At 35.7% G+C, this 27,481-nt stretch overlaps 1 protein-coding gene across 25 annotated transcripts in view; it reads right to left on the bottom strand.

The window, feature by feature from the left end:
• Positions 1-27,481, bottom strand: part of PTPRD (protein tyrosine phosphatase receptor type D) — a 1,149,573-nt gene that overhangs the window by 38,076 nt on the left and 1,084,016 nt on the right. For all 25 annotated transcript variants that reach the window (XM_051768182.1, XM_051768181.1, XM_051768187.1 and 22 more), the window contains 2 exons: positions 22,633-22,756; positions 10,904-11,079 (listed from right to left, as the gene is read on the bottom strand). In XM_051768182.1, coding sequence (XP_051624142.1) covers positions 10,904-11,079; positions 22,633-22,756 — 300 coding nt within the window. The remainder of the gene's footprint in view (positions 1-10,903; positions 11,080-22,632; positions 22,757-27,481) is intronic.

The following is a 27,481-nucleotide window of genomic DNA, read 5'->3' as shown; positions in this document are numbered from 1 at the left end:
AAGTCCAGGAGGGAAGAAGGACAGATCCCTTCTAGTCTCTGAGCAGTATCTCCTAAGGCAGCAGGTTTTCTTCTTCTCATGCATGCAGCAGCTGATAGCTGGATCTCTGCCAGCACTCACGAGGGAGGCCTCCAAGCCTCTCTCGGCCCCTTGACGCAGGCAAAGGGGTCTTCCGTGGGCTATGTCAGCCCAGACAAAGGTTGTTCCACCATGGTCATATCACGAGCACAGGGGGTCTTTGTGACAGTCTGGTATCTCCAGGGGACTCAAGCCCCTTGCAGAGCTTCTGTGCCCTGCCTCAAGATGGCTGTGAGCTTCTTTGTAGCTTGCAGCAAGGGAGGGCCCCCAACGTCATCCTCTCCGTATTCCTCTCGGAGCTCTCTAGCTCCTTTCTGCAAGTGCTGTAGCACTCCAAGGCTCTTTCAAGTAAGAGTCCATCATCTTCCTCCTTTCCAGGAGGGGTCTCAAAGGAGTCTGGGGTCTTTTAATTCAGTTCTTACCCCAAACTCTGGAACTCTGCTGCTGACTCTCTTTCTCGGCTCTCCGAGACAACTTGGTGTCTTCCTTACTCAGCTGCATGCTGTTTCTGCTGCTTCTCCGGTTCAGTTCTTATCAGCTGGCTTTTGGCCAGAGTCTCTGGACGCTGCGTCTCTGCTTCTGCTCTGTCTCCGCTGCCCACGGTGGAGAAACATCTCCCAGCTTAACTACAGACACTTAGTCCAGTCTAACACTGTTCCAAGTCTCCGTAGCCCCCCAGCTGGGGCTGGGGGGGGGGGGGGGCAGAGGCCCCCAGAGGGCTCCTGCCCTCACTACTCGTGGCTTTCACAACATACCTCTTCTACAACCAAACTACAACTAACCTCTTCCGTTTGCTTGTGGTTTGTTTACATTTCGCAGGAGCGCAGATTGGACAAAACTTCAAAACCTCCAGGGGTTACCATTTTCTTAGCCTCTGGGGGAAAACCTGGTTCAAACCACTACACTTATGAATAATCTTATTATTCACATTAATACAGAAACAGTGTAATATGTCTATACTGGTTACCTGTATTTTAAACAAATAATATTTTTTATTATTTATTAATTCCATAAAATAAATATTTAATGGAAAATGTTAATTTATAATAACTCTGGTTTGCAATCTTAGAAACTACAGGTTTAGTATAAACTTCTGATCAAACCTCTTTTGTTTGAATGTTTTATTTTTTTAATTAATAAAAATGATAGAACATTCTATGAACTTTTAATGAAAACAAAGAATAAATGTCTGGTTATGCCTTTGCATGCCTAAATACGAAGTCATCTTCCTTAGGCTGCAGTTCTCACATATATATATTGTATGCTCATAGAAGCAGTGCCAGCTTCCAGAAAGCATTTCTGAAAAATTAACCAGTTTGCAGTCTGCAAACAACAAAAATTAATCAGTTGAAAAGGAGAGAAAATACTTGTTTTATTTTTATTTTGCATAGTAATCTAATGTTAAGCATATATTCAGACTTAGAAGCCTGTAGAAAATTGCTCCTTCTCAGTTATGCTGGGAGAAAATAAATGTGCCTGCTCCTTTTGGTACAGATTTTGTTTGGTGGGGTTTTTTTTGTTTTTAATGTATTAGTTTATTTAACATAAACTTCAATCATGGTATAATTTTTCTAAAATAATTTCTCTGGGAGTTAGCTGCTGGATGCAGACAATAGATGTTCAATAAGAAATACGGTTTGTAGATCAGTGTACATATTATTTGAAAGGGGAAACTGATGAAAATAACTTTTTTAAAAAGAAAACCTGATTTCAGATTCATGTGAATTTGACCTTCTGGAAGAGCACATGAAGCATAAGTTGATTGAACTGCATCTTTTATTCCTTTTGCCTACTGATTTTTCTCAGAACAAGAGGTCTTCTTCAGAAACATGTCCTTATGTGTCTCCTACACTCTTTTGCTATTGGATCATAAACCTTACATTCCCAATATTGCTAACAATTTAGAGTCCAATTTATCTTTCTGAGAGATCAGAACAATGTTTTCTATTGGACTTCACTGGGAGCAGAGAACCAAATAATAGAAGTTAATTGGTAAGACACTACTTTCTGAGACAGAATTCTTATTAAATATTTTATCTTATGTTAAGATCCCACTCTTCAGCACTTAAAGTGGGAGAGGTTATATATTATATGTTTTCTTCCAAAAAAGATTCTCAATCCCCTTGAGTCATCTAAAATTTAACACTAAATGTCAAAAAGTCAATTTTGAAATTATTTGCCAAATGTATTTTTGCTTTAGATCTTTGGACTGCATTTAATTTCTTTGTGGTAAGGGCAATTTCTTCCTCACTTGTGTACATTGTTTGGAAAAAAAAAATTAATGTGGCAAGGTATGGTGATGATAACACAAGTCCTCTCCAAAAATACAGTTACAGTGTTTATTTATTTTATAGTTATTTTGTAATACACCTTTCGCAAATTTCATATTCACCTTTCTTTTATCCATGTAGCTCCCAGTTCCAACAGTTGATCTTTTTCCTAGCATACTATATTTACCTGCACCCAGTGAGAGTTTTTCTGTGCCTCCAACAGTACATGAGAACAGCTTTCACCAGTAAATATCTAATGTTCTGTTGCCTGCCACTAAAATGGCAAGATGAATGAAACAGACCCACGAATGTGTAATAACTCACTGGTGATTTAAGAGTGTTTTTTATGGAGAAATTAAATTACAAGTAATGACAGGCATATTACTACTTTCACTATATCATGATTATAAATTGCAAACTCCCCAAACCATGATATCTGAGATCACAGTAGACTACTAAACTTCGAAGACTACTAAACATATTAAGATATCTTTTTAAATACCACTGTAGTAGATATAATTAGAATATAGAACTAATGACAGGCACATCCTCTTAACCTGCCCCTCAAACACACACATATTTTCTTTCTCTACATTTCTTCCACTCAGACCATGCGAATCCTTGCTCTTCACGGAAGTACAACCATTCACTGAAAGCAAAGCTGTAAGAAAATGTAAGTGCTTCATTTCCCATTAAAAATGAGAAACTTGAGACCTTTTCAGACTTGAGAGGTTTAAGTAGCTTCAGCATTCCTAAGAACATTCGTGGATATTCACACTTCGACAAGTCACAGACACTAGAGAACATGCTGCTATGCATCAACAGAGTTGAAGGAAGTGTATTTCCATATGAACATATGAATACAAAGATTCCTGACATTCAAGGGTAGAGAAATAATTTTCCAGTATAAAGTTCCATCATTCAGGCTGAAAAGCCTCTTCAGGTCACTTTTAACACACGAACCAGCTGTTACAGGCCATCTGAGATAGTAAGGACAAAGCACAGAACAGGAAAGAGACAGCAAACTAGTAACAGGCAGATTCATATAGCACATTTCTTGCTGTAAGAACAGCATATAAACTATGCCGAATCTGTAATATGAAATAACAGTAGTATGTAACAAACTTTCTGTTCTGCTTTTTTACTAATAGTAATACTTTTGCAGACAAAATTTTCTATAATATTTTCAAATTATTTTCCTTCAAAAATAAAGTATCTCTACAATAGTGTTGAATGATATTAATAATTATACAAAAAAAAGCTAGTGCCAGTTGCTGGTCGTGGAAACTGCCTCAGACATTTCAGCTAATGTTCTGTCTCCAAAACAGATATTACTCTGAAGCCATTTTCTGTTTTGCAACAATGCCTTGCCATCTAAAGATTAGGCTGATTTGAGTCTAAAGATCATAGACACTGACAACAGTATATGAGACTACAATGCAAAGATTAAAAAAAAATCAGAATACAGACACATATTTTTAGATCTTATTTGAACAAGATTTGCTCTAGTGTCACTCACTGATTCAGCATAACTCTAAGTGACAGATTAAAATATAAACTCCTAGTCAGAAATAAGGCAGAAAAGAAAACATTTTAAAGTTTTAGATTTTGGTCTTAATTACAGTAGCCTCAGAAAAAAAGTTCCAAACAGGATTTGGAGGCAACATAAATCAACTGTAGACTAATCAATTCATAACAAACTTAAGTTCTCTACGAAGTCCTCAAATCCACCCTCTTACACCCTCACTTTCTGAAATTTCTGATATGATTAGCAGGTTAACAGTTAATACTGAAAGATAATTGATGATTATAAGATTACCCCCAAACTGTTTTCATTCTGATTATTATGAAAGAGTGTGGTATGGTTATTAAACCAAAAAGAAACAGATAGTAAAAGGAATCTTGGGCATATTAGAAGTGTTTTCTATTTCATTTTTCATATTCTCCTATACAAACAAAGAACACTTCAAAACTATATTGCTGGTATCACTGTAGATGCCCTTTTTTGAGCTCTTCCTAACAGCAGAGAAAGCAGGGTCTTAGTGAATTAATTTTGAAGGATGAGCCTGTCAAACAGTTAAGTTCAGCAAGATTTTCCAAAAAGGTCTTGAAAAGGTTTATATGAATGGACTGACTGTAATAATATATGTCTTACCTCAAGCACAAAGCAAATGAACTAAGCAAATAAAGTCAAATTACAGAACTAGAATATGGTTTTGACTAAAGCACTTGCTATAAGATTGCCTAGGGGAAAACAGTATTTTTTTAGAAAACTATCAGTTTAGCCTAACAGCTAAGAGAAACCACTTCATTTACAAACACAGAATATTAACACAAAAAACTGGCTGTTTGCCTTTAAAATACTTTTGGCAAGTATTGCCTTACCATTTCAGGTGTGTAAACTGGTGCAAACAGTTCTTGAAAGCTTACAGTGGAACTGACTTCACAAAATATCCTATGCAGTTTGTAATTCATGACATTACATTTTGGAGGTCTTTTAACAGTTCAACATAAACCACCTTTTCTGAAAAGTTTATTTCTTTCTCCTAAAGTCCCATAGGAAGGGAAAATGGTTGATTGCCATGAAATCTTGTTAGCAGCCTTTCATATGCTGGAAGGCTACTATGTTTTCCTTCACTCTATTAATATAAAAAAAACAATCAAAATGTTTCTGACTTTCCCAATAAATCATTTTTCCAATTTCTGGTCATTATTGTTCTCTTCTGGATTCTCTGTAATTTACAAATATCTTTTCACATGGGGCATTCATTCTGTAAGTCCTCAACTCCAAATGTATATAAGTTGAAATAACTAGACTTTCAGCCTATGCAGTGGTGTTACAGCAATTCTTTCACACAAAATTAACCCTGCCTGCAGTATGGCATTTCCACAGCTATTTTGCTGGGTGATATAATAGCCTGAGCTTTAACTGAGGCACCTTGTCACAGTACTTCCACCTGAAATGTGCCTAGAAAAAGAAACTCTAAGCTTTATTGGATTAGATTCTTACATGAATTAAGCACCTATGACTGACTGCATTTCAGTGAGAGTTGACTATGTCCCTGCCCTTATGCCTCTGAGAATCCTTAAGTAATAAACAGTCATATGGTTGAGTTTTGCAATTTTGACACAGTGAGTGGGGTCTCAACCTTGTATAATGATGTAAGAATTCTTGGACTGTCATACTGGCATTCTATTACAGTGAAAAAACCACAGTACAAACCTACAGATTGTTATTTTTATTTTTGTAAATCTGGTGAACACATGGTGTATTTGACTTTGAGTTTTCCTTTTTTTTTTCTTTGTCAGTTCTCTCATTCATTCTTTGTCTGACTCATATTTTAACATGCTGAGAGCAATGAAGAAGTGAAATAAAATTCTCACAGTACATTATTGATATAGAAGTCATTGGTTTGCCACTAGAATTAGGGAATGAACAATGACAAAACTGCACATTTAGTTTCTCTTTAATAAAACAGTACAATTCAGCATGAAAAAATGCCATCTGCAAAATGTCCTATCTGCTAATAGGTGTGTTAGCTGACATGTTAACTTACCAATTACCAAATAAAGAAATGTATATTTTTTTCAATTGCTACAAGGCATAGATAAAATTTCTGTTTTCCTATGTTTAAATAGATATTTCACAACTTTTTTTAAAAAACAGCAGATTTTTACACACCTGTGCTGCCCAGTATGAGACGCCAGTAACGTTTTTCTGCACAAATCAATTACACTTTGTCTAAATACAGCAGAATACAGGTGCACTTGGGAGCATGTTGATATATTCTGTAATGCATTGTTAAGTACATCTATTGATGACTTTTCTACTCACATCAGTGAAGATGTCTTATTGGCACTTATTTTCAATGCAGCATTTTGACAAGTAATAGCTTTTGTATTACCCATCAAAACACTTAGGAGGAAAGATCTGAAATTTGCTGCTAAAACTGCACAAATGCAAAACTACCTTCATCACAATCACATAAAACTCTACTGCATAGACTGTATGTGTCTGAAAGATCTACATGCATTTCACAGAGACAAGAAACCCACATTCTTAGTTTTCTTTGCTTATTACTTACTGTTGTGTCTGTACTATTGCTTTTTCTTAGCTATTAAGTCAGGTACATTAGATATCAGTTGATATCTGCCAGCAACAAATGGATTCATCAAAAATGTTAGCCAGTTGTGCATCTGAAGTAGAAGAATTCAGGTTTCTTTCCACACCTGCCTTTAAGCTGCCTTGCCTGTATCAAGACTTAGAAATCTTTAGCGGCCAGAAGTTTGTTTCAAAGCTATTAGCAAGGTACTATACGCTTTCCACCATACTTATGCAACTTGTTGAGGGTTTTGTACTAGTTGTTGGAGTTTTGCACTAGTTGAATCCAAATAAAGCTTTCCTGATTTAATTTTTTATACACCCTTAAAAAAATCCAACCAAACCCACTAAAACAAAGCAAATCCTTATTTTACTCCATTTTCAAGACATGCATCTGCTTGACATTTCTACTGTCACCCGATCTCCATTTTTCTTACACATGAATAGTCTATAAATCTTTAAAAAGTTAGTTGAAATACTTAGAGTGTTCTGATTGGGGAGACTCAGACCTGTTGCTTGACGCTTGGAACAACAGAAGTTCCTATTCAGCAATTCAGCAACAGCAGATGAAGTCCATCTGCTTTTTCTGATTACAGTGCCAACTCTCCTGACTTCCTCAGGTATCAGTGACCAGTTGAGAGGAGCTGGTATAGAAAACATTGTAATGAGGTTAAAGAGAGAGTTTATTTTTTTCTGTCAGTTCCTAGACAACATAGCAAGTGTATTCAAAATACGGAATTATAAAGGAAAGAAGGCAAGGATTGAATTCACTTTCAAGTGGACAATCTACAACAGTATCCTACCCTGAAAAATGAGAAAAGACTAAATGTTTCCTGTTGGAGGCAATATTATCTTTTGCTATAAAGAGAGATTCTTCATCTGATCACTCATATAATTCACTAAAGTACACGAGTCCTTAAAACATTCAATTAAGAGGATCTAAAAAAAATCTAAGCTGCACTGCTGGGGGCAGAGGGAAAGAAAGAGAAGTGGGGAAGAGAGTACATTAAAGCTTTACATGCTTTACATATTTCCTTAGTGTAACACACAACTGCTTTTCTTAATATCTCGCAACCTTCGATATTGTTCTTTTATTTCACTAAGATTAAACTCATATATGTGACAAATATGCTACCAACCCTGTTCCATGTACTGCCAGCATGTATAGTACTTTACGATAAAAATTATATTCATGGTAGATGAATTATGGGACTGACTTTCTCTCTCTAGTCTGGTTTAGGTCAAGTGAAATTCAGGTGATGACATTTAATATGAAACCAACTAAGTGTGAAAGGTTATAAGTGAAAGATCTTCTCTTTTTCTGCAGCTTTCTTATAGGCAAACAAATGAATAATGAATTCGCTGTAACATCTTCATTTGATCTACTCAGCTGTAAAATATGAACATTCTCAAAGCTGAAGTAACTCAGACACTTAAGACATGCTAATGAACCAAATTCATTTCTGCAGATGCAATTAAAATCCTCATCGTTATCTATGCAGCCCAGGTTAAAAAGGCTGATACCAGGCAGCAAATGAAAAAAAGCTAGCTAAACAGAAATGACGACATGGAGATGGAAAGCTGAAAGTCTCAGAGAGAAACAATCTTGCCTTGCAGCAGGAATAATGATCAGGCTGCCAAGACACAAAAGAAATCAAAATGGAATCAAAGGAAAAAGAGAAACAAAATTAGCAAAGATCTTAATCTCTAATAATATGTAACAGTGTCTATATTTCATGTTTGAAATCTCACTTGGTTTTCTGCTATAACAATATGCTACATAAAAATGATAGCACAAGAAAAAATAACAAAGAAATGTTTTCATCCTATTCTTTTCCAACACATGGATTCCCACTGCCTCTTCACCATCAATACTGTTAATTATATGTAGTTACTGTATTAGGAGAAGAGGTAACCGGTATTCACAGAGCTGCAGAATCTGAGATTGGAGCTGACTTATGTACTGAATAGCTGTAGCAGCAAACTCAACCTATGAACACCGAATGAGCTAAATTATGCACAAAAAATACGCAAATATAAGCAGTGAATACACAAGCAATCCACTGACTAGATTGTCTGGTTTCTTACTCCACTTACGGAACGTATTGCTTCTGAATGCTAAGCAGTGCTGGAGGTGATTACTATTCTGATCAGTGGTTTTTTAGGGTGCAGTCAGCAAAGGCTAGAGTTAGCTTAAAACTCTGCTAGGCAATTATTGGAGAGAATGCCAAGAATTTCATTTAGTTACATTAAAACATCTTTCTAGACAGTGGCTGTCTGTGGCCTGCAGTATTAAGATAAACTCACAAGTACTTAAGTATACCTTCTGCAATGGGCTGCTTATTAGGATCAGATTTTTTTTTTTCACACTGATGTTATTTAGCAGTAACTTTAAAGATGTAATTAGTGAAGAAATGGGCAAAATTTCATTTGTTCAGTTCCAAACAACACACAGTTCCCAGACTAGACAAGACCCTCATACTCAAGATAAAATTAAAAATTCTGTTAAAATTACCCTCTGCTATGTACTAATTGCCATCAAGTATGTACAGGTAGTGGTGTTAATGTAGGTTGAAGTTATATGTGGAAAGTGATTCTATAATTAGAATGCTATACATTGCTTGAACTGCAAAAACCCTACTCTATTTTTAGAAGTGATGGAAAGGGTAAAAGAATAAATATATATATGCTTTGATAACCCTCCAGAAAAGAATGACTGCTGTCAAGAGGTTCAAGTTAGGTAATCATTGCAATTAAATGTATCCACCCATATGCAAAAGACATCAATGCCAATACAATACAGCATTAGGCTTTATGGTGCACTCTGCCTTGTTCCAAGCTTACACATGCAAAAACATTTTCATTTTGAAATAGAGCTCATCCATGAATTACTGAAATACCAACTATTATCCAGTTACCTCCATAAGATACTTCTTAGTGATTTAAAACCTTTCTGGATGATAAATCTCCTCTCCTCCTCCTTAATCTCTTTCTCTCTTTCTGAACTGTTCTGGATCATCTGTATTTATGGAATTTTTTAACATGTTGCACAGTGCCTTAGATACGTTAGCTTTTTGTACCTTCCACCAGAAAGCAGCCTGCTTTCCACTTGCAGCTCCCTATGCCTTCACACAAGCTTCTAGGACAGTGTACCTTAGAATGCCTATAGCTGCATTTTTCCTGTGACATTCTTGTTTGTTATGCATCTCCTGAACTTGTAAACCCTGGTACTGCTGTACAACAGGTTCCCAAGAGAACTGATTACCACTGAAGTTAGAATCACCCCCTCTTTCTCCCCCTTTCTGATTTCTACATTTGGCTGAATCTTCTGGTTTACACTGTAGGACTCATTAACATTTGCAGAAAGATCAGCAATGAACCGGCTGTGTGGTACTTTCCCTGTTTAATGTCCTACAATGGTGACAGCATCATGAGTAGGAATAACCCATGAGTACGTCTTGATAGAAAATGCAGTTACTGCGGAAAAAGTAGGATGGGGGAACCTCCAGTTTCATTTCCTGATTGGCTGCTAAGGAGGGTTTTTCCCTTTTCTTTTTCTCACCACTTTTCTCTTCTGCTTCTCTTATTTTTTTTTCCAACAGCCCCTCCTCTCCAATAACATCCACTATTAGAACTGATGATTGCCACCAAATATGGACCCACTAGTATATCTTCATGCAACATACAGTGCTCTGTTACTATTCTTTCCATCACTTTCCTTATCATAAAACAAACAAACAAACAAAAAACAAAACTCAAACTATTTTTTATTTCCCTTTATCAATAGCACATATTTTTTATAACACTTCTAATAATATTTGAATGTGGTTCTATTAGAACAGTATCCTTATGTTTCAGTGCTTTACTTTCCTGATTTTACTTTGATCTGCAAAATTGAATTTGAAATACCACAGATAATTTTGTACTCTATTACTGCATATGCTGTTGTAGTTTTCCTAGCAACCAGCATGCGTTAAAATAAATTCTTATGTTTCTTAAGCAAATCCAAATCCTCACCGATCTTAGATAATGCTGAAATTATTATGCCATATAAAACTGAACACCGAATGCTGTTGACATACATTACCTCCCTCATAACAGGATGATACAATCATTCTTGTTACTATAAATGAAGTAACACTTTTGGTCACTTCCTAACATTTCCAGTATGATTAAAACAGAAAAGGATTCAAAATCACTATAGATCAAGAAATTTCAATTTTTCCAGACTATAAAAAATTAGAGGCATGACCTCACAGTTTCACAGTGGAACTAAGATTTCTTATATAAGTGATTTTCAGTGTATAGACACTTTTAACTGTGGGTAACTGGAAAAAAAAATCAGTTCTTATGCATATAAAGAAGGCAGGCAAACATATATGAAAGGAACAAAAATCTTACGTTAGTGATAACTCAGGTACAATATTATTATCCTTTCATATGCTTTCCTTACCCTGGACCTCTCCTCTAGTTTTGTCATCATGACGACAGTTGCACCTCGTTGTTCCCACATCATTCTCCAGAAGTCACCAAAGGTTTCTGGCAATGCCCCTTGTGTGGCTATATAAGCATTCTGCTTCCTGTATCCATCTATGTAGTTGGCATTGATATAGTCACTGCCTGGTATGCCTGGAAAGAGAGGAGAGTGAAAATACAAGGAAGCATTTCTGTGATGCCCTATGGTACAAGGGCTAAAAAATCCTGTGACGCAGCTGGATCAATGAATCTTAGCTTGCTGCATGCCAAGTAGCACATGGGTACTTGTAAGTGAGTGTATGCCATTTGTGGTGCTGAGAAGCATGATAGTCTCTCTGGGTATAACTACTCTTTTAAAACAAAAGACTCTGTCTGACAAGAAATATAAAAGCAGCTCTAAAATCTGTACCAGGTGGAGACACCTGGAGATTGAGACAGCAGCATGTAAAAGGTGGTCTGAAACTGCCTGCAGACACCCACCAGTATGGCAGTCACTGCCTAGAACAGACAGGGAAGACTCTCCCTCAGACATCCTGAGCAGGCTCCTTAAACCCTCCTGTTCAGCTCATTGCATTTCATCTATATACAGAAAAAAATTAATGTTGTCAGACTATTAATATCACTGCTACATTCATTTTTTCCCATTAAATGGGAAGATAATTATGAGCTTTATTTTAACAAAACACATTACGTAATTCATGTTTAAGAAAGAGTGAAATCTGCTATGCTATTCAGAAGTGCAGTGTCCAGCTTTTAACTCACGCTATGTGCGTGTTGGCAGATAAAGCATGGAAGGCATCAGTTTTTATGTCACTGCTGTTTTTTTAACTGACGACTTGAGGAAGAAAAGTTACTCATTTGAGATCTCAGTGCAGGTTGGATGGCAAAGCAGTGTTATGACAGTGTTGGAACTCAAAAGTGGTCCCCAGAAGAGTTAGCTGAAATACAGATCTGTGCACCATAATAAAATAATACAAGAAGGTTTGTTAAAGTAATTGACAGAATCTACTTATTTGAGTAGAAATGAATGATTTATGTATACACCACCAATCTGCTATCCACAAGTCTACAACCCCAGGATATGGTGCAGGTTTTCAAAAGAGAGTCAAGGTAGTGATATCAGCTTTCTGACTTATTCTAAAGCTATAACTGTTTTCACTCCACACAGCAATAAAGTTGAGTATGCTATGAAATATCATATATTATCAAAGATGTTTAAATAAAGGCTTCCCAAGCTTTTTGTCAGAAACTGAATCTTCAAATCTATCCTGATGCATTATCTTCTGCTGGTGATCCTAAACCAGGAATTATTGGAGCTGCATACTCCTGTCTTTCCTGAGAAGTAGTGACAATGGTAAACACATTTTGGAAAATAATTTGAATTTGAATGGAAAGTAGAGGTACCTCTTTAACTCTTTGATAGTTTTGTTGTTTTTCGCTTCATTTTAAAGAGTTTCTGCACGTACTTTGAGTAAACTTAGTGTTTGATTCCACTACTCACTTAGCAATGAACAAACACATTGACTAAATGTGACACTAAGTAAATTCCAATATAATCTGGGAATTATTCATTTTATGGCTTAATCCACCTGTAGCCTAACACATAATTTTGCCTTCATGCCCAAAAAAGTTTCATATATGTTCTTGTTTCATTTATAATTTATTTATTATTTATCATATTTAAGCTTATATTTTAATTTGATTTTATTTTGGGTACACAATTAAAAGAGAAATCTGACAAAGTACTTCAGCAATGGAAAGATTTCATAACTTCAGGGGTGTAAGAGGGGCAGAACATAGCAGTCCTCAGGCAAGATGCAGGAATGGATGCAGGAAGACTGGCTGACTCTGATTCGAGCAGATTGAAAATCTCTTCTGAGAGAAAAATAAAACAAAACAGAAAAAAACTTTTAAACCTGCATAGTCTATATCTGAAAAACATGCCTTCCCTCCATGAAAGGCAGAAATTGGAGCTCAAAAGCATCAGTCTTGTAGACTTGAAGTTGTTTTAGATGAAACTTCTTACTGCAGATATTGGAACTAATGACTTAGAAAATACAACTGCTAGGCACAATACTGTGTTGTCTTCCTTTATCAAGATAATAAAATATTTTTTCACAAAACAGATTAAAAAAAATGAAGTCAACAAGAGAAATCTACACCAACAGGGTGTTATTACCAAAAGAACTGAGAAAGCTGGTAAGAAATGTTTTCTGCATAAATTAGAATTATATTATGATGCCTGGTATCATACTTTGAAGCACATGTTATAAATAAAAGCCTGAGGAAAAAAAGAAAAACAACACTTTGTAAAGTGGTTAAATGATCTTCTGGGAAAGCTGTCCTCTGGAACTGATACTGCACAAACTCAGCGTGAAAATTAATCATGATAAGTATTGCAAACTGTTCAGTAAAGAATAATCCTTACAAATCTTAGCAGCCACTCCTGGTACCTGATGTAAAAAAAATCCAGAATATCTAAAATTGTAAATACTCTTTCTATTTACTATCTTGTATTAAATTTATTGATAAATCATATTACAATAAATGACTTCTAAATTAAATAAATATTAATTCTTTAAACTACAATGAGGAGAAGCTTCCAGATTATACCTTTCTTGATTAAAGATTCAAATGAGAAAGAATTAAGGTTAACAACTACAGATAATAACAAAGAGGATTTCTTCCCATCTACATTGAAGTGGAAATTTTCACTCTGTTTTTCCACTTGACTTTTATAAAGAGGACAAAAAAATCCTGTATGTCCTTTAGCCAGAAAAGTTATTTTACAAGACAAGTCAGCTTCGTGGCACATGAAGAAGATATAGCTAGGACATGGAAGTCCATTTACCACAGGCCCTGAGCAACTGTTAGTGACTTAACTAATGCAGTTTTGGAAAGAAAACCTAGTTGCTATTCCAACACTTGCTTTGAGAGAAGATTTTCACCAAGGGTTTATCTCTAGCAGAATACAGTACTCAGTAGGGTTGTATCTCTGCTGAGATCAAGAGAACAATAGGATTCACAATGCTCAGCTCCATTGTCTCTCTCACACACAGTATCCACTAGGTATGTTCTTTATTCTCCCTCCTTTCTCATAGTCCCTTCAAGTATCATACACATTTCTCAGTCTCTTTTCATCACTGTTATCATGCATGACCTCAGTTTCACATCCTGTTCCAAAATCCTTTTGTATTCCGTAATACCATTTCCCCACTCTCACTTTCTATCTCGCACTATGCCACATGACTTTTTGCTTCATCAGCTATGTCCCCAGTATGCATAAACTTAAAGCCCTCTAGGGAAGATGCCTTGTCATAAGAGGACTAATGAATTGTGTGCAGTTTAAAAATAACAAATACAAAACCTGAGTATCTGTAAGCATCTACACTGACCAAGCATTAAAAATTATCAAAGGCAAATAAATTTAAATATTAAAATGTCACGTTCTGCAGTGATTTTTCTGGCCATAACCTCATTCTGAGCTGAGAAAACTGAACAATTCTCTATCAAGTTTAACAGTGCAAAAACAATGAAATGACAACAAATTTGACTGCAGTACAATGAAATCCTACAAACCTTTGTTAGCTGTCATAGCTTGAAGGCAGCATACCCACAAGCACAGCAGCAATTGCCATCATTACTTAAATTTGGGTTTCATAGTTAAGAAAGGTCAGTTGTTCTGTAAAAACATAGGTCAAGAAGGGGACAAAGCAACCAAATTCTGCCTTCAGTAATATTTATATGAACCTTACCTAAGTAATTGGCATCAGTGGGGTTTACTGTAGATTTCAGATGGCATACCTGAAGTATAAATTTCAGATAATCCTGACTTTTACAAGTTTCTTGAAAGCAGAGACATAGTTCTGCACAAGAAGTCAGCTAAAGACCAAGCTTCTGAACCATAATTCTACCATAACTATTTTCTAGTAGCCTTTTCAACTATGGTGATGAATGACCAGAGTCTGAAATCTCCTTATTTAGCAAAACTAGAATCAAGTAGAATGGTGGAAGAATCAGATGAGCAGTTGAGCACAAAAGAAACTCCATTTTCAAATATCTCAAGAGAAAAAAGCAGTTCAGATTTTACAGAGTAAGAGTGAAAGATCAATGAAACAAAATTATTTATTCAATGCCACAGAGTGCAAAATATTAAAAACCCTTGAATTGTACTGCTCCCCATTTATGCTGAGAACTCATGAGCTGAGATGACAGTGCATCTTACTGTAACATAGGCTAATAATGTAGACCTCAGGAATGATTCACTTGATTTCCTGAAGACAGTTATAATCTTAAATAACTTTAATTAGACTTCACGTTTTATTCACAAAGTAAAATCAAATAATGAAATTATTTTAAGCCTTTACAAAGACTCAGTACTGAACCACGTTTCTATTTAAAACAAATTATATAAACTTTTGTGTGTGTGCCGCTTCCCTAGGACATGTGCTGTTAGTCATAAATAGTGTGAAGTAATAGGATTAGATTCTGTCATGCATCTTCCAACATAAACAAATTGGAAAAATACAATGATGAACCCAAAATGCTTGAGGAAATTGTACTATTGGTTTAAATCACTGATTGGTGCTTTGAACAATGTCAGAGCAAAATTCTGTGTCACAGAATCACAGAATACTCTGAACCGGAAGGGATTCATAAGCACCATCAAGTCCAACTCCCGGCCCTGCACAGGATCATATTCAAGGGTCAAACCATGTGCCTGAGAGCATTGTCCAAATGCTTCTTGAATTCAGACATACCTGGTGCTGTGACCACTTCCCTGGGGAGCCTGTTCCAGTGGCCAATCACTCTCTGGATGAAGAATCTTTTTCTAATATTTGACCTAAAACTTCCCTGTGGCCTGACAAAGCTCGAGGGGCTAGCTGTGCACATGTGAACAAAGTGTAAAATGCCTAGTTGACATAAGAAGTGTGCAACAGGTTAACTATAAAAGGATTGGGCCCCTTTGCTCTCCTCTCTTTTTCCTCTTTTGTCTTCTTTGTCTCATGACCCCAGCTCTGGAACATTCATGCTGTAAGACCAACATAGGATATAAGGACTGGTGATATTCTTTTTTCTCTCTCTCCCTTGCTTTGCCTGGTCAAAGCATGGCTATCATATTCTATTCCATACTCCCTACTGAACTTTACTGTGGGAGTGGGGAGATTGTAGAGCTCTGTTGTGTGACTTGTTAATCAGCACCCTTTGAGTAATGTTGTTGTGGCTTTTAAGCCAGCACCTTTGAGACGTTTATTTGAGGAGCTGAAAACTTATTTAAGTGTACTGTACAAAATTAAGGGTTTCTTAGCCACCACTCTTGTGGAAGTGTATTTTAAGAATGTAAAGCCTTGTAAGCCAACACCTTTTGAGTCTAAATAATGGACTGGTTGCTGAAGTTATGGCAAATGTACAATAAAAGCACAGGAGTTCCTTGACATGAGGTCCAGTGCCTTTATTCAACCTGATGAGAATTTACAGTAAAAAACATGCCCCTGGATGGTGGGTCGTGACACCTTCGACTGGCTGGTGATGCTTTGCCTGATGCTCCCCAGGACACGGTTGGCCCTCCTGGCTGGCAGGGCACTGCTGACTCAGATTCAACTTGTCATTGACCAGGACACCCAGGTCCCTTTCCGCAGTGCTGCTCTCCAGTATGTATGTATGTCTGGAGTTGCCCCATCCCACCTACAGAATCCACTTCTTTCCATTGTTAAGCTTCATACAGTTGGTGATTGGCCAGTCCTCTAATTTGTTGAGGTTTCTCTGCAAGGCCTCCTTGCCTTTGAGGGAGTGAACAGCTCCTCTCAATTTTGTATCATCCGCAAACTTGCTTAGTATCCCTTCGAGTCCTGCCTCCAAGTTGTTACTGAAGATGTTGAAGAGAACTGGGCCGAGGATGGAGCCCCATGAAATCCCACTAGTGACAGGTCACCAGCTTGATGTTACCCCATTCATTTGCACCCAACCTCTGAGCCAGCTGCTCACCCACCACCACATGATGTGTTTATCATGAGAGAAAGTATTAAAAGCTATGCTAAAATACAAAAAATTACATCAACTGGCATCCCTTGATCAACTTGATCAATGAACTAAGACAGCTACTAGGTGCCAGTAACAACTGTTAATGTGGGCGTTGTTGTAACATAAAATCTATATAGTTAAGGAAATCATCAAATTGAAATGGTGTAAGCTTGAATCTGTACTATAAGAACTCACTGAAATATCAAGCAGCACAAGACCAGTACAGGTTCTGAAGTAAAGAACAATTGTAAAATTAAGGCCTTTCATGAAGACTGAAGAAAATTCACTATATATCATCCTAACAAAGTAGGATAAGAAGGAAAAAGAAACATCAGAAAAAGAAAACCTATAGATAGCTGGATTGTGAATGGACTGCTAGGACTAGGAGAGTCTGGTGAAAAGGAAAAGGATGAAAGATGTGCAGTCTCATAAGAGCAATGTTGAATCATATAGAATTATAGAAAGAAGGCAATATCAAAGAGGTGTAGTCAGAAAAAGCAGAATTAAGCAGGAAAAAGAAAGGGATTGTTTAGAGGACAGAAGAAGAGTATTTGAAAGGAAAAGCTGAGAAAAATCAAAAGAAGGGAAGTGACAACTAAGAACTAAGAGCTGTAGAAGATCTGCAGGCAAGATGAGAAACTTGGAAGATGAGTAGCAGAAAGACAGCCAGGGAAACAGGAGAAGCTCTGTTAGGAGAAGGAAAGAAAGCTTGGATTCTTTTTTTTTTTTGGTTGGTTGTTTTTTTTTAAGTTGTGTAGTATTAAGAAGTACAGAATGAAAATAAACACATTGTTCTGTGCAGTTCCTCAGAGACACAGATAACAGCACTGCACCAGGATACTATACACTATACATCCAGAGAGCAGTAGTTTGCACAATACTTCAAACCAGATATCAAAATCTAACATGACATCATCATACTGTGATTAATTTACAGCTGTCCGAATATGGATTTAGTGATTCTTCAACTCTTTAAGACCAACTAACAAAGAAGTTAATAATCAAAGTAGTTTTGTTTTGAATGGAAATATTTAATTATACTCTAAGTGATGCACTAAAAGGGCTTTTGAATGCCTCTACTAAAACAAAATTAAATGATTTCTTGATATCAAAATGGTTTGGTATTTCCTTCAAAACCTAGTTACAATATGAGCGTGCACAGTAAACAGGTACTAAATCTCTATTACCCATTCAAGAACAAAGCCACTGGATGTTTTCCCAAAGTTTTCCCCAATGTCCAAAGAATAGCAACAAGGTTGGTGAAGGGACTTAAACACAAGTCCTATGAGGAGAGGCTGAGGGAGCTGGGGTTGTTTAGCCTGGAGAGGAGGAGACTCAGGGGAGACCTCATCACTCTCCACATCTCCCTGAAAGGAGGTTGTAGCCAGGTGGGGGTTGGTCTCTTCTCTCAGGCAGCTATCAGTAAGACAAGAGGGCATGGTCTTAAGCTCTGTCATGGGAAGTTTAGGTTGCATATTAGAAAGAACTTCTTTCTGATTCTATGATTCTATGGCCATGCATACAAGAAAAATTGTTCTGAGCTGATTTCAAGGGTATCAAGAAGGGCAGCATTTTTGTTGTTAAGACAGACACCATGAAGTCTACTCTGTGAAATCTTATACACCAAGAAATCTACTTCACTGATCTTTCTGTACACTGTTACTCAGCACTGAAGCACTTTTCATGTTTTTAAGGCACTCCAGGCTTGGAGGGTCCATTCACTCGTAGGGTGAATGGACATACAATTACTTTATGTGTATATATTGTTAGCAGAAGGTAACTCAAATGCAATGTAAGAGCACAAATAATTTGTATAGTTCATGACTCTTCAGTAGTTATTCAAGAATTTATATTGACCAAAACAATTTCTAAACTCAAAGATGATGGCCTGCATACTCAAAATTGATTCACTAGCAATTGGCCATCAGACAAATAAGAGTATTAGCAGCTTCTTGCTTTTTCTTTCTTGATGATTTGTATTACGGTCAGACTTCTAGTGTTAGCAGCATTTTAAAGTCACTAAATTTCCCATCAAACAAAAATTACAATGCAAAAATATGATAGATATTTTAGTTGGTTTTTTTTTAATTACTGGCATTACGCAAAGACGCCACATGTAGCAGATTTTTAGTCTTGGACATCTCCTAAAAGAATTGGAAAGACTTTTTAAAATGCATAATGTTTAACCATTTCCCCCCCCATTTTCATTTACTTCTTAGAGGTTTAAGGTCACAAACCTAGTTAACTTGATCTCTTTTAATGAGTAAATTCTCCCTTACATCCACCTAGCATATAATAAACTTTACTACATTATAATATTCTGTCATTATACTTTAAAATTCTAAATGTCCACCTCAGATACATCCAAAGACAGCACAATATGAGCAATTAGATTTCAATAATATGGGATCAAAATTTTGCAAAGTACAATTTTCTTTCAGGAGGAAAATCAATTTACCACTTCAAACCTGAGTTTTCCCTCCTAAGGGACATCTCTATGTAACAAAATTTAAACAGTTGTGAGAAAAGTATTCCTGCAAGTGAGCAATGATGTGTGGAACTTCATGCCATATGTAATTAGAGAGGTCAAGAACTTAAGTGGGGATTCAAAACCAGGTTTGAACATGTGTAACAGGAGTTATGAAAGATACCAAAATCAACCCTTTGAAAGTGTTACTTTCAAAGCCTTGTATTTCAGAGCTAATGCAATTTCTAACAACTTATTATCAATAGTTGGAAAGTAATTTTAAGTCCCTGCTAATTGCTTCTTAAGACTTTCTAGGAATCACTTTTATTGGCTACAGAGTTGGGCAACTGTATAAAAATGGCCTCGTGTCCCATTCTAAAGTAACAACCACAACATTCTGTGTTTGTGCAATGCCATCAAGAGCAAAATGACCATCGGTATAAGATTACAGTTTGGCAGATGCTTAGTTTCTTGTTCACATATATTTGCTCTTAAACAGGGACCAAGTGTTTAAATGTAGAATGGAGCTCTTCATCTTAGAAAGAGCACAGTTATTATGCAAACCTCACTAATATGAGTCTTCTTTTGGCCACCAAAGAAATGCAGATGAGGCCTATATGTAAAATCTAACTAAATATTCTCCTATAATTGTAACAAAATATAATGTAGTCCCAATTTAGGTCCTTATTAAGTTGTATAGTAACATAGGTAAAGGAGAATATATTTTTAAAATAATTGATTTCCCTGGTAGCATGAAAACAAACACAACTGTCAACTAAATAAGGTGCTGGGCAGACTGTGTATTTTCATTATTTGGAATATTTACTTAAAGATTGAAAGAGAATTACTTATTACTAAATGCTAAGACCAATGTATTAAAATTATGAAGGTACACACACAAAATTTCAGCTACACAATCATGTAAAGTCCTAGGGGTAAAAAAATTTTAAGAGGATAATTATATAGTAAATCATTTCTGTTTTCAAGACCAATCCAATTATCATTACATAAAAAGGCAGTTAATGCTTTAACTATGTTGCTTCTTTCACCACAGCCTAAAGACTGAGAAAATACTTAAAACCATGCAAATCACCAAATCGGCCAAAATCTCATTTGTGATTTTATATCTAACACCGATATTTCAAAAGGCTATAACATTTTTCTTTGTTTAGGGTCAATGACTATTAAAGGAATAGAAACTTTAACCTCATCATGATATTTCTTACTTAAAAAAGGGACTCAAACATTACAGTTCAACTATATTTTGTCATTGCTCCATAAAATACTCCTTCCCAGGTGCAATGTGTTTTTTTCTATGTTTTTACTATCTCTTATTTAAAAACATAGTGTAATGTACTGTAGAATTTGATAATTTTAATTATTTAGATTAACATTTTCTGTTTTACCTCTTAAATTTTCTTCCCGCTTTCTGAATATGTTAATTTTTCATGGGTCATTTATATAAAGGGAAAAAGAGTAGAACTTTTTTAGCCCAGATGTCTAATAGATAAATTAACAAATAAATTTCTTTGCATTTCATTTTTTTTCCTTCCCTTCTGTCCCCCTTTTACACAACTCTTTTTTCAAACAAAATCCTGTGAAAGACTTGAGTCTTCTTTCTGTCAGTTAGACATATTTCTCAGTTAAGCACTTTGTTCCAAAGAACTTTACACAACACTTCAGAAAGGCTGTCCAAGTGCTGTTCCTGGTCTATCTGGACCATGTACTTAGCCCTCTTGTCTGGACCAGTAAGATATAAGAGGATACATTTACTGAATTACATCACATATACTACTAATTAAAATACCCTGTTTTCAGTGTTGAGACAGGCGGTTTTACCAGGTAGTGGCAGCTTTCTATACAACTGTATTCTTCTACAAGGCAATATGAAAAATTTAAGTGACATTGCAGAAAAATCTTGTCAGAACTGCTATATGAGCCTCAGAGGTGGAACAAACATAAGAAGATTATCATATGGAAATTCTTCAAGGCAATCATTTAAATTTGCTAATACATTTGAGAAGCTCTTATCTGTGTTATCAAAGCCCATGGTATGCAGCTGCAATAAATGAGGGAAGATCTAAACTTCAATCAGTGGGATTGCCTTTTTCTTCACCAAGCAGCTAATATTAAAATGGATTATACCTATAAATCCAGCGTCTTCAGGTCGGAAGCAGCCAAAGATAAGAAGCTGTTTAGAACTGTAAATTAAAACACCTTGCAGTTTAACTTACAGCATGTTTTGAATGAAATAATTATGACCTTGAATACAGTTCCCTACATCATAAGTATTTCATGCAAGTTCTGTCCAAGTTAACTAAATGTGAATTTTATTTTCATTTAAAACATTTCACTTAAATATATATATTTTATTATATTCCAGCCATCATTATTATTTGACTGTCAAAAACATAGAATAAAGTAAAAATCTGTCTTCAACCCAGGAAGCAGATTAATGGTAAGGCAGAATTGGGGAAAAAAAAAAAAAAAAACCCTCTGAGTGAAAATTAGTGTTTCCTGATGCTTTACCTCTTGAGAAAAGAGGGACAATATCAAGGGCTGACCACCTCTAACAGTTTGTTTAAGTTAAAACTTTAAACTGTCCAAGTTTTTAGAAAGCTTTTTGACAAAGAAAGATAAAATGAAGAACACTCTCACTATATCTCACTGCCAATATTTAGTCAGTGAAATACTCAGGTTCCAACAATGTCTGCATATGGGAATTCATTTAAACACTCTTGTTTAACATGCAGATTGTAAACAGAAAAAAAAAAATTTAAACAGAGTTCTTAAAATTCTCCCAGAGAACATAAAGTTGAATTGATTTTTTTCCCACATTGAGTTTTGACAACTAAAACTCAATGAGCAGATATGTTGATAATACATCAATCAACAAAACCCTCAATTCATGTATGTTCACTGCTACATTTGCTTTATAGTTTTAGTATAAGTAAACAGCAATATTAATTTACTTTAGACAACACATTGGCATATACACAGGGACCTGATGTAATCAGTGTTATACATGGAACCCTGTACATTTTAGTGCAAATTCATAATATATTACTGACAATAAACATCAGAAAAGATTGTCATTATAGGAATTTACTGGAAGTACTTTAATTAGCACTTCTTTATATTACTATATCAGCATGTTGATTAGTAAGATTATACTAGATTTTAGGAGTTAATTACTTTAATTTTAAAGGCCTCCTTACCTTCTATTGCTGAGAGTAGAACACGAGAATGGTCGTAAGCAATTACATTCGCATATCTATTCTTTGGTTTGTTTACTTCCAAGTTAGAGTGTTCCCATGTGAACTGCTGACCGGGATCAATAGACTTCAAAAGAGAAAGAGAAGAAAACGAAAGGAAACTTTCAGCTAAAGACTACATAATTGTTCCATATATAATGATTACAAACTAAACTCCCATACTTTACTCTGGAAATAATTTGCTTCTGAAAGAAAATTATTACTTCTGACACATTGTAACATTTTCTCTTCAGAAAAGCAAGCTATCCATCTTTTTATCTTTTCACTCATTCTCATAAGTGAGGTGTTCTAGCATAACAGAGAATGAAAAAATGTCAGAAATCTCAGAAATACTGGGATGAAGGGGAACAAATATTTTTGCCTCTCCTTATTAGTAAGCGTACATGTTCAAAAATTTCAATGTCCTGTTTACTAAATAAACTCCAAACATTCCTGAATAAGTTTTCAAAAGAAAAATAATGTTTCTGTTCTTTCATTTTGATGCCAGGCCAACACATGATACCAGTGTTTCTCAGAAAACCAACTGCATATCATCCACAAACAACATGAAGCTTGTTTTTTATTTTCTTGAGTCATAAATAAGTAATCAATTCAGGCATATTTGAAATTTTAATGATCTCTTATTCATAAACACAACTATATGTTTCTAGATTCACTGTTTATTTGCTGTTTCCTTCATATTCCAGGATGGAGTTACAGAAGCATGCCCCACACTCCTTCATCCTTTACCATGAGGAAAACTCTCCAGGCTCTACTACTTTTATCTCTATGGTTGAGGTATATATGCAGCTAAGTAAATACAAAACAGATAACAGATGGTACCTGCTGATGCATGCTATGGTAGAGGCTGTATGAAAGGTCGTCTCTAACTATGAAGTCATGAATAATCACCCGTTGTTTTACTTTCCCTTTCTGTAACCTTAATATTGTCTAATCCTGGTAAGAACTGGTAGCTCCCTAGGAGAGGCTGCTGTAAATTATAAAATCTATGATGACACAGATAAACCTAGACGGGGCAGTTCACCAACACAGTGTTCATTTTCTATGAGTAGACCAGCAACACGGCACATGTCAGAAGATCCGTACTGCCACTACAGCATCAAGCCATTGCTTTTTCTGACTCCTATCAGGGTTACAACAGCTGCAAGTCCATTTCATGTTAATGGAAATGAAATATGACCTGTAATCTATTAGAGTAGGTATTACTTGACAATGAGCACATACGAAATTAATTAATGTGATCTACTAGGACTTGTCCCTTAGATTAATAATTACTATTTGGCCAGTCAGAAAACTGTCTCATTCTCATGCACATTTACTTATTTTACACAAATTATTTACATAACATTTAGAGAATGATTTTGCTTCTTTATTGAGATTATTAAAAAAAAAAAAATTGCCTGGCTGCCTCAGAGAGAGGTCTTACAATATCCCAGGAATTCTGTTTAGGAAAACAAATACCTTAGGAAAACATGCACCTTATCCTAATAACCTAGACCCAATTAACTTTTCTAACAGTTAGCACTACTTTTCCTCAGTTTTATTTTCATTACAGACCTCTGGAACTGGGCCTGGTTGAGTTTCCATGTATAACCTAGCTATGGAGAGCAGAGGAGTGTGATAGTGCAGGCTTACCCTTTGCATACTGCTTTACCTACAGTATCTGAGTCAAGAGTGTTTGGAAGCTCCTCCTTCAAAAGGAAATGAAATGGGACTTTTTAGAGGAACAAGGAACAAATTTGCTTGGGAGCATGATGAAGGCCGTGAAAATTCTACATGTGGTTTGGATATGATTCATTTGACTTGTACTACTATGTGTGCTACTAACTGTTCAAGAGGCATTCTTAAATGCAGCTCTGAATGAATTTGATTTTTAAACTTCTACACAATTTTTGCTCCCAAAATTATTTTTTTTTTTAAAAATCAAGTTGTGTTCCCTATCTTAGAAATTTGTGTGACTATGCTTAATGTATCTTAAAATGTCAATAGTACTAATATTATTAAGTTAGTATCTTTAGACTAGTTAGACGATTTACAAAACTGGGGATTACTTTTTTTTTAGCCCTATTGTATTTTGTTCACCTATAAAGGAACAACAAACTGTTCCCCAATTATTATTCTGCCACTTGCAAAGACAGACATCACTTCTGTGCTGTGCTTAAGTATAAACATAGCAACCTGATCCAACAGTAGGGCTTCCAACAGTAGGGTTTCACTCTTCTCCAACAGAAATATTATTTTTTCTGACTACAAGGTGAAATTCTTATTTATCAGTAAAGCAAGTGGTAGAATTTTAGTCTGTAAAGTTTTTATTTAATTTTCTTACAATTTATTTTCATTACAGTAATGTCTTCCCATCCTCTGAGAAGGATGGCTAGTAGAATTTTGAAACAGGCAAACACTGCTTAATTTAAGAACCTGAGTATTTTTTCTTTACTGCTAAGTGCTATTTATCTCATCTAAGGTATAGAGAAAGAATTTGAATTACATTTCCATCAGTGCTGGGAAGAGAAGTGTCATACACATATATAGCATACCCAAGACATATAATATACCTCTTCATCAGCTGACTAGCATTTCACCTACATCATACGACTCGAAAAGTAATGTAATTTACACAATTACTTCTCTCAGCACAAATCTTCGCTCTTTTCCTTTTTGAGTTAATGGAGGTAAATAAGATAACTCGTGCAGAATATTTGCAGGTCAAGTTTTCAGAATTTTGGAAACTAATTAGTATGGATTCAGCTCAGAATTGTAGTAATATTTTAGAGCATAAATGTAGTCATTTCAAAATAAAAAACAAGATGCTAACTATATATTAATGCATTATACTCTAAATATCTTTTAAAATAAAATTGACTACTTGACCAGGAATAATGCATATCTATAATATCTGTGACTACCTAGTCAGTATTTTTTAGAGGCATATAGGCAAATGTGCTATCTAAATGACAGTGTACTGACCCAGAATAAGGCACACTACTCTGCATTGTCCAAGACAGATAACTGAAAGAGACTATCTGTCTGATCTTTTAGGTTTTCACCTACATTCCCAAAATATTCTGGAAATTACTTCACTATATAAGATGCCACATGCACCTTCTCTTTACATTTGATGAGAAAATTAGAAAATAACAGAATACACTCCATGCTGCTAGTTTTGAGCCTGGACTGCAGTCCTCTAGCTTTACCTTATAAAACACAATGTGCACAAAAAAAATATCTATTTGTAATTACAGCTCCTTGAAAGCAGTAAGTTTAAGGTGCAGTTTTGCATATACAAACAAAATTAGAAAACTGCATTGATTATGGTCTATGATTCTTATTCATTTTGAGAAACAGCTTCAGCTCTACATTATACCCATTTTTCATGTGAATTTATACATTATTAAGAATATTTTACATTTAAAGCTTAGCTTCAACTGTTCAGTATTATTCTTCCACTTTTCACTCCTTAATGTTTAAGCGATCTAAAACTACTGTTCAATATCAAGAAAAATCCCAAACCTACACTTTGTATGATGTATGGCCAGATGGTGTAATTCAATGATTAGTATTTAGGTCTACATGCAGACATAGTTAACACAAATTATCAAAAGCAGGCAAATGGATTGAACTTTAGTATTGCCTGTTTTTCTTACCAATCTGAAGCACTCTGTGGCCTTACTATCCTCCCACAAAGCACCATTTTGTCAAAAGAAAGTTAATCTGTATTTCCTCAGACTTAATAGCCACACTGGTACAAAGAGTTGAGTAGTATTGGCAGACGCATTTCAGAAGTGTGAAAGACCAATAACTCATGAATAACAAGTCTGTACTAACAGTTTTAATGAGTGCTTTAATGGTTTAATGGATGGAACTTTAATAGGATTTCTAGTATTTTCATTCTGAAAGCTTGCCTTCAATAAAGCTGTCATTAACAAAGAACTGGATTTCTTCGTAGCATAACTGTGAAGTATGGTGCTTTGTGCAAAAGAAATAAAGATATCTGTAATACTGTTATTTCCCTCCCAAGCTTTGACAAATCTTTCAGCTATTGTGTTCTAAATGGCTGCCTGCTGAGAAAAAGTCTGATCTGTTAGTGGGAAAAGACTTCAGCAATATTTACTAGTACAATACACCATCCATAAAATAGTTCATTGACTAATAATCATGGTAACCAAAATGTGTTTTCAGAAGAATTTCAAGCAAGCTCCCTCCAGTAAACTCTATAGCTGCTCACTGTGCAGTTTTCCTTTACACCACTTAAACAAGAGGAAAATGTTCCCTGCTGTAATTGTGAATCTTCCAGGAGTGTATCTTGGTTCAGTACTGAGGAAGGAACTAGTATGATAAATGCTACCACTCCTGGTGTAAGCTGGCACATGTCTGCCTGCTTACACCAGGGACAGCGCTAGACTAAGGGTCACTATGCCACCAAATTAGGAGCCAGCAGTTTTTGTGGAATGTGGGGATTGTGAGTTACTTCACAGGTTTCACAAGCCCAGAAGAAGAAGGAAGCATGTCCTGTAAAAAATTTTCCAGCACTGTAGGTGCTGTGTTTGCGTCTTAAATCATCAAAGACCATTGGCTCACAGAGAAACCAAGTAGAGAAAGAAGAACGAAAAGTAAAAATTTGAGAGGATGTCAATGTGAATAGACTCAGCACAACTGGAGAAAGTACTCAGCTATGCATAAAAATAAGCAATTTGACCCTCTTTTACCAATGTCAGCAGTTGTGATGAGAATTTCATACCACAGTTGATGAATTTATAATAGAATGCTATTATATTATGCAGGGAGCTTGCTA

Source organism: Manacus candei, unplaced genomic scaffold (genome assembly GCF_025592945.1).
Source record: "Manacus candei isolate 608988 ecotype Guabito, Panama unplaced genomic scaffold, ASM2559294v1 h1tg000093l, whole genome shotgun sequence".
In the NCBI taxonomy this organism is placed as follows: domain Eukaryota; kingdom Metazoa; phylum Chordata; class Aves; order Passeriformes; family Pipridae; genus Manacus; species Manacus candei.
Note: the sequence above shows the minus strand (reverse complement) of the source record. Positions and strands in the feature narration are given on the sequence as shown.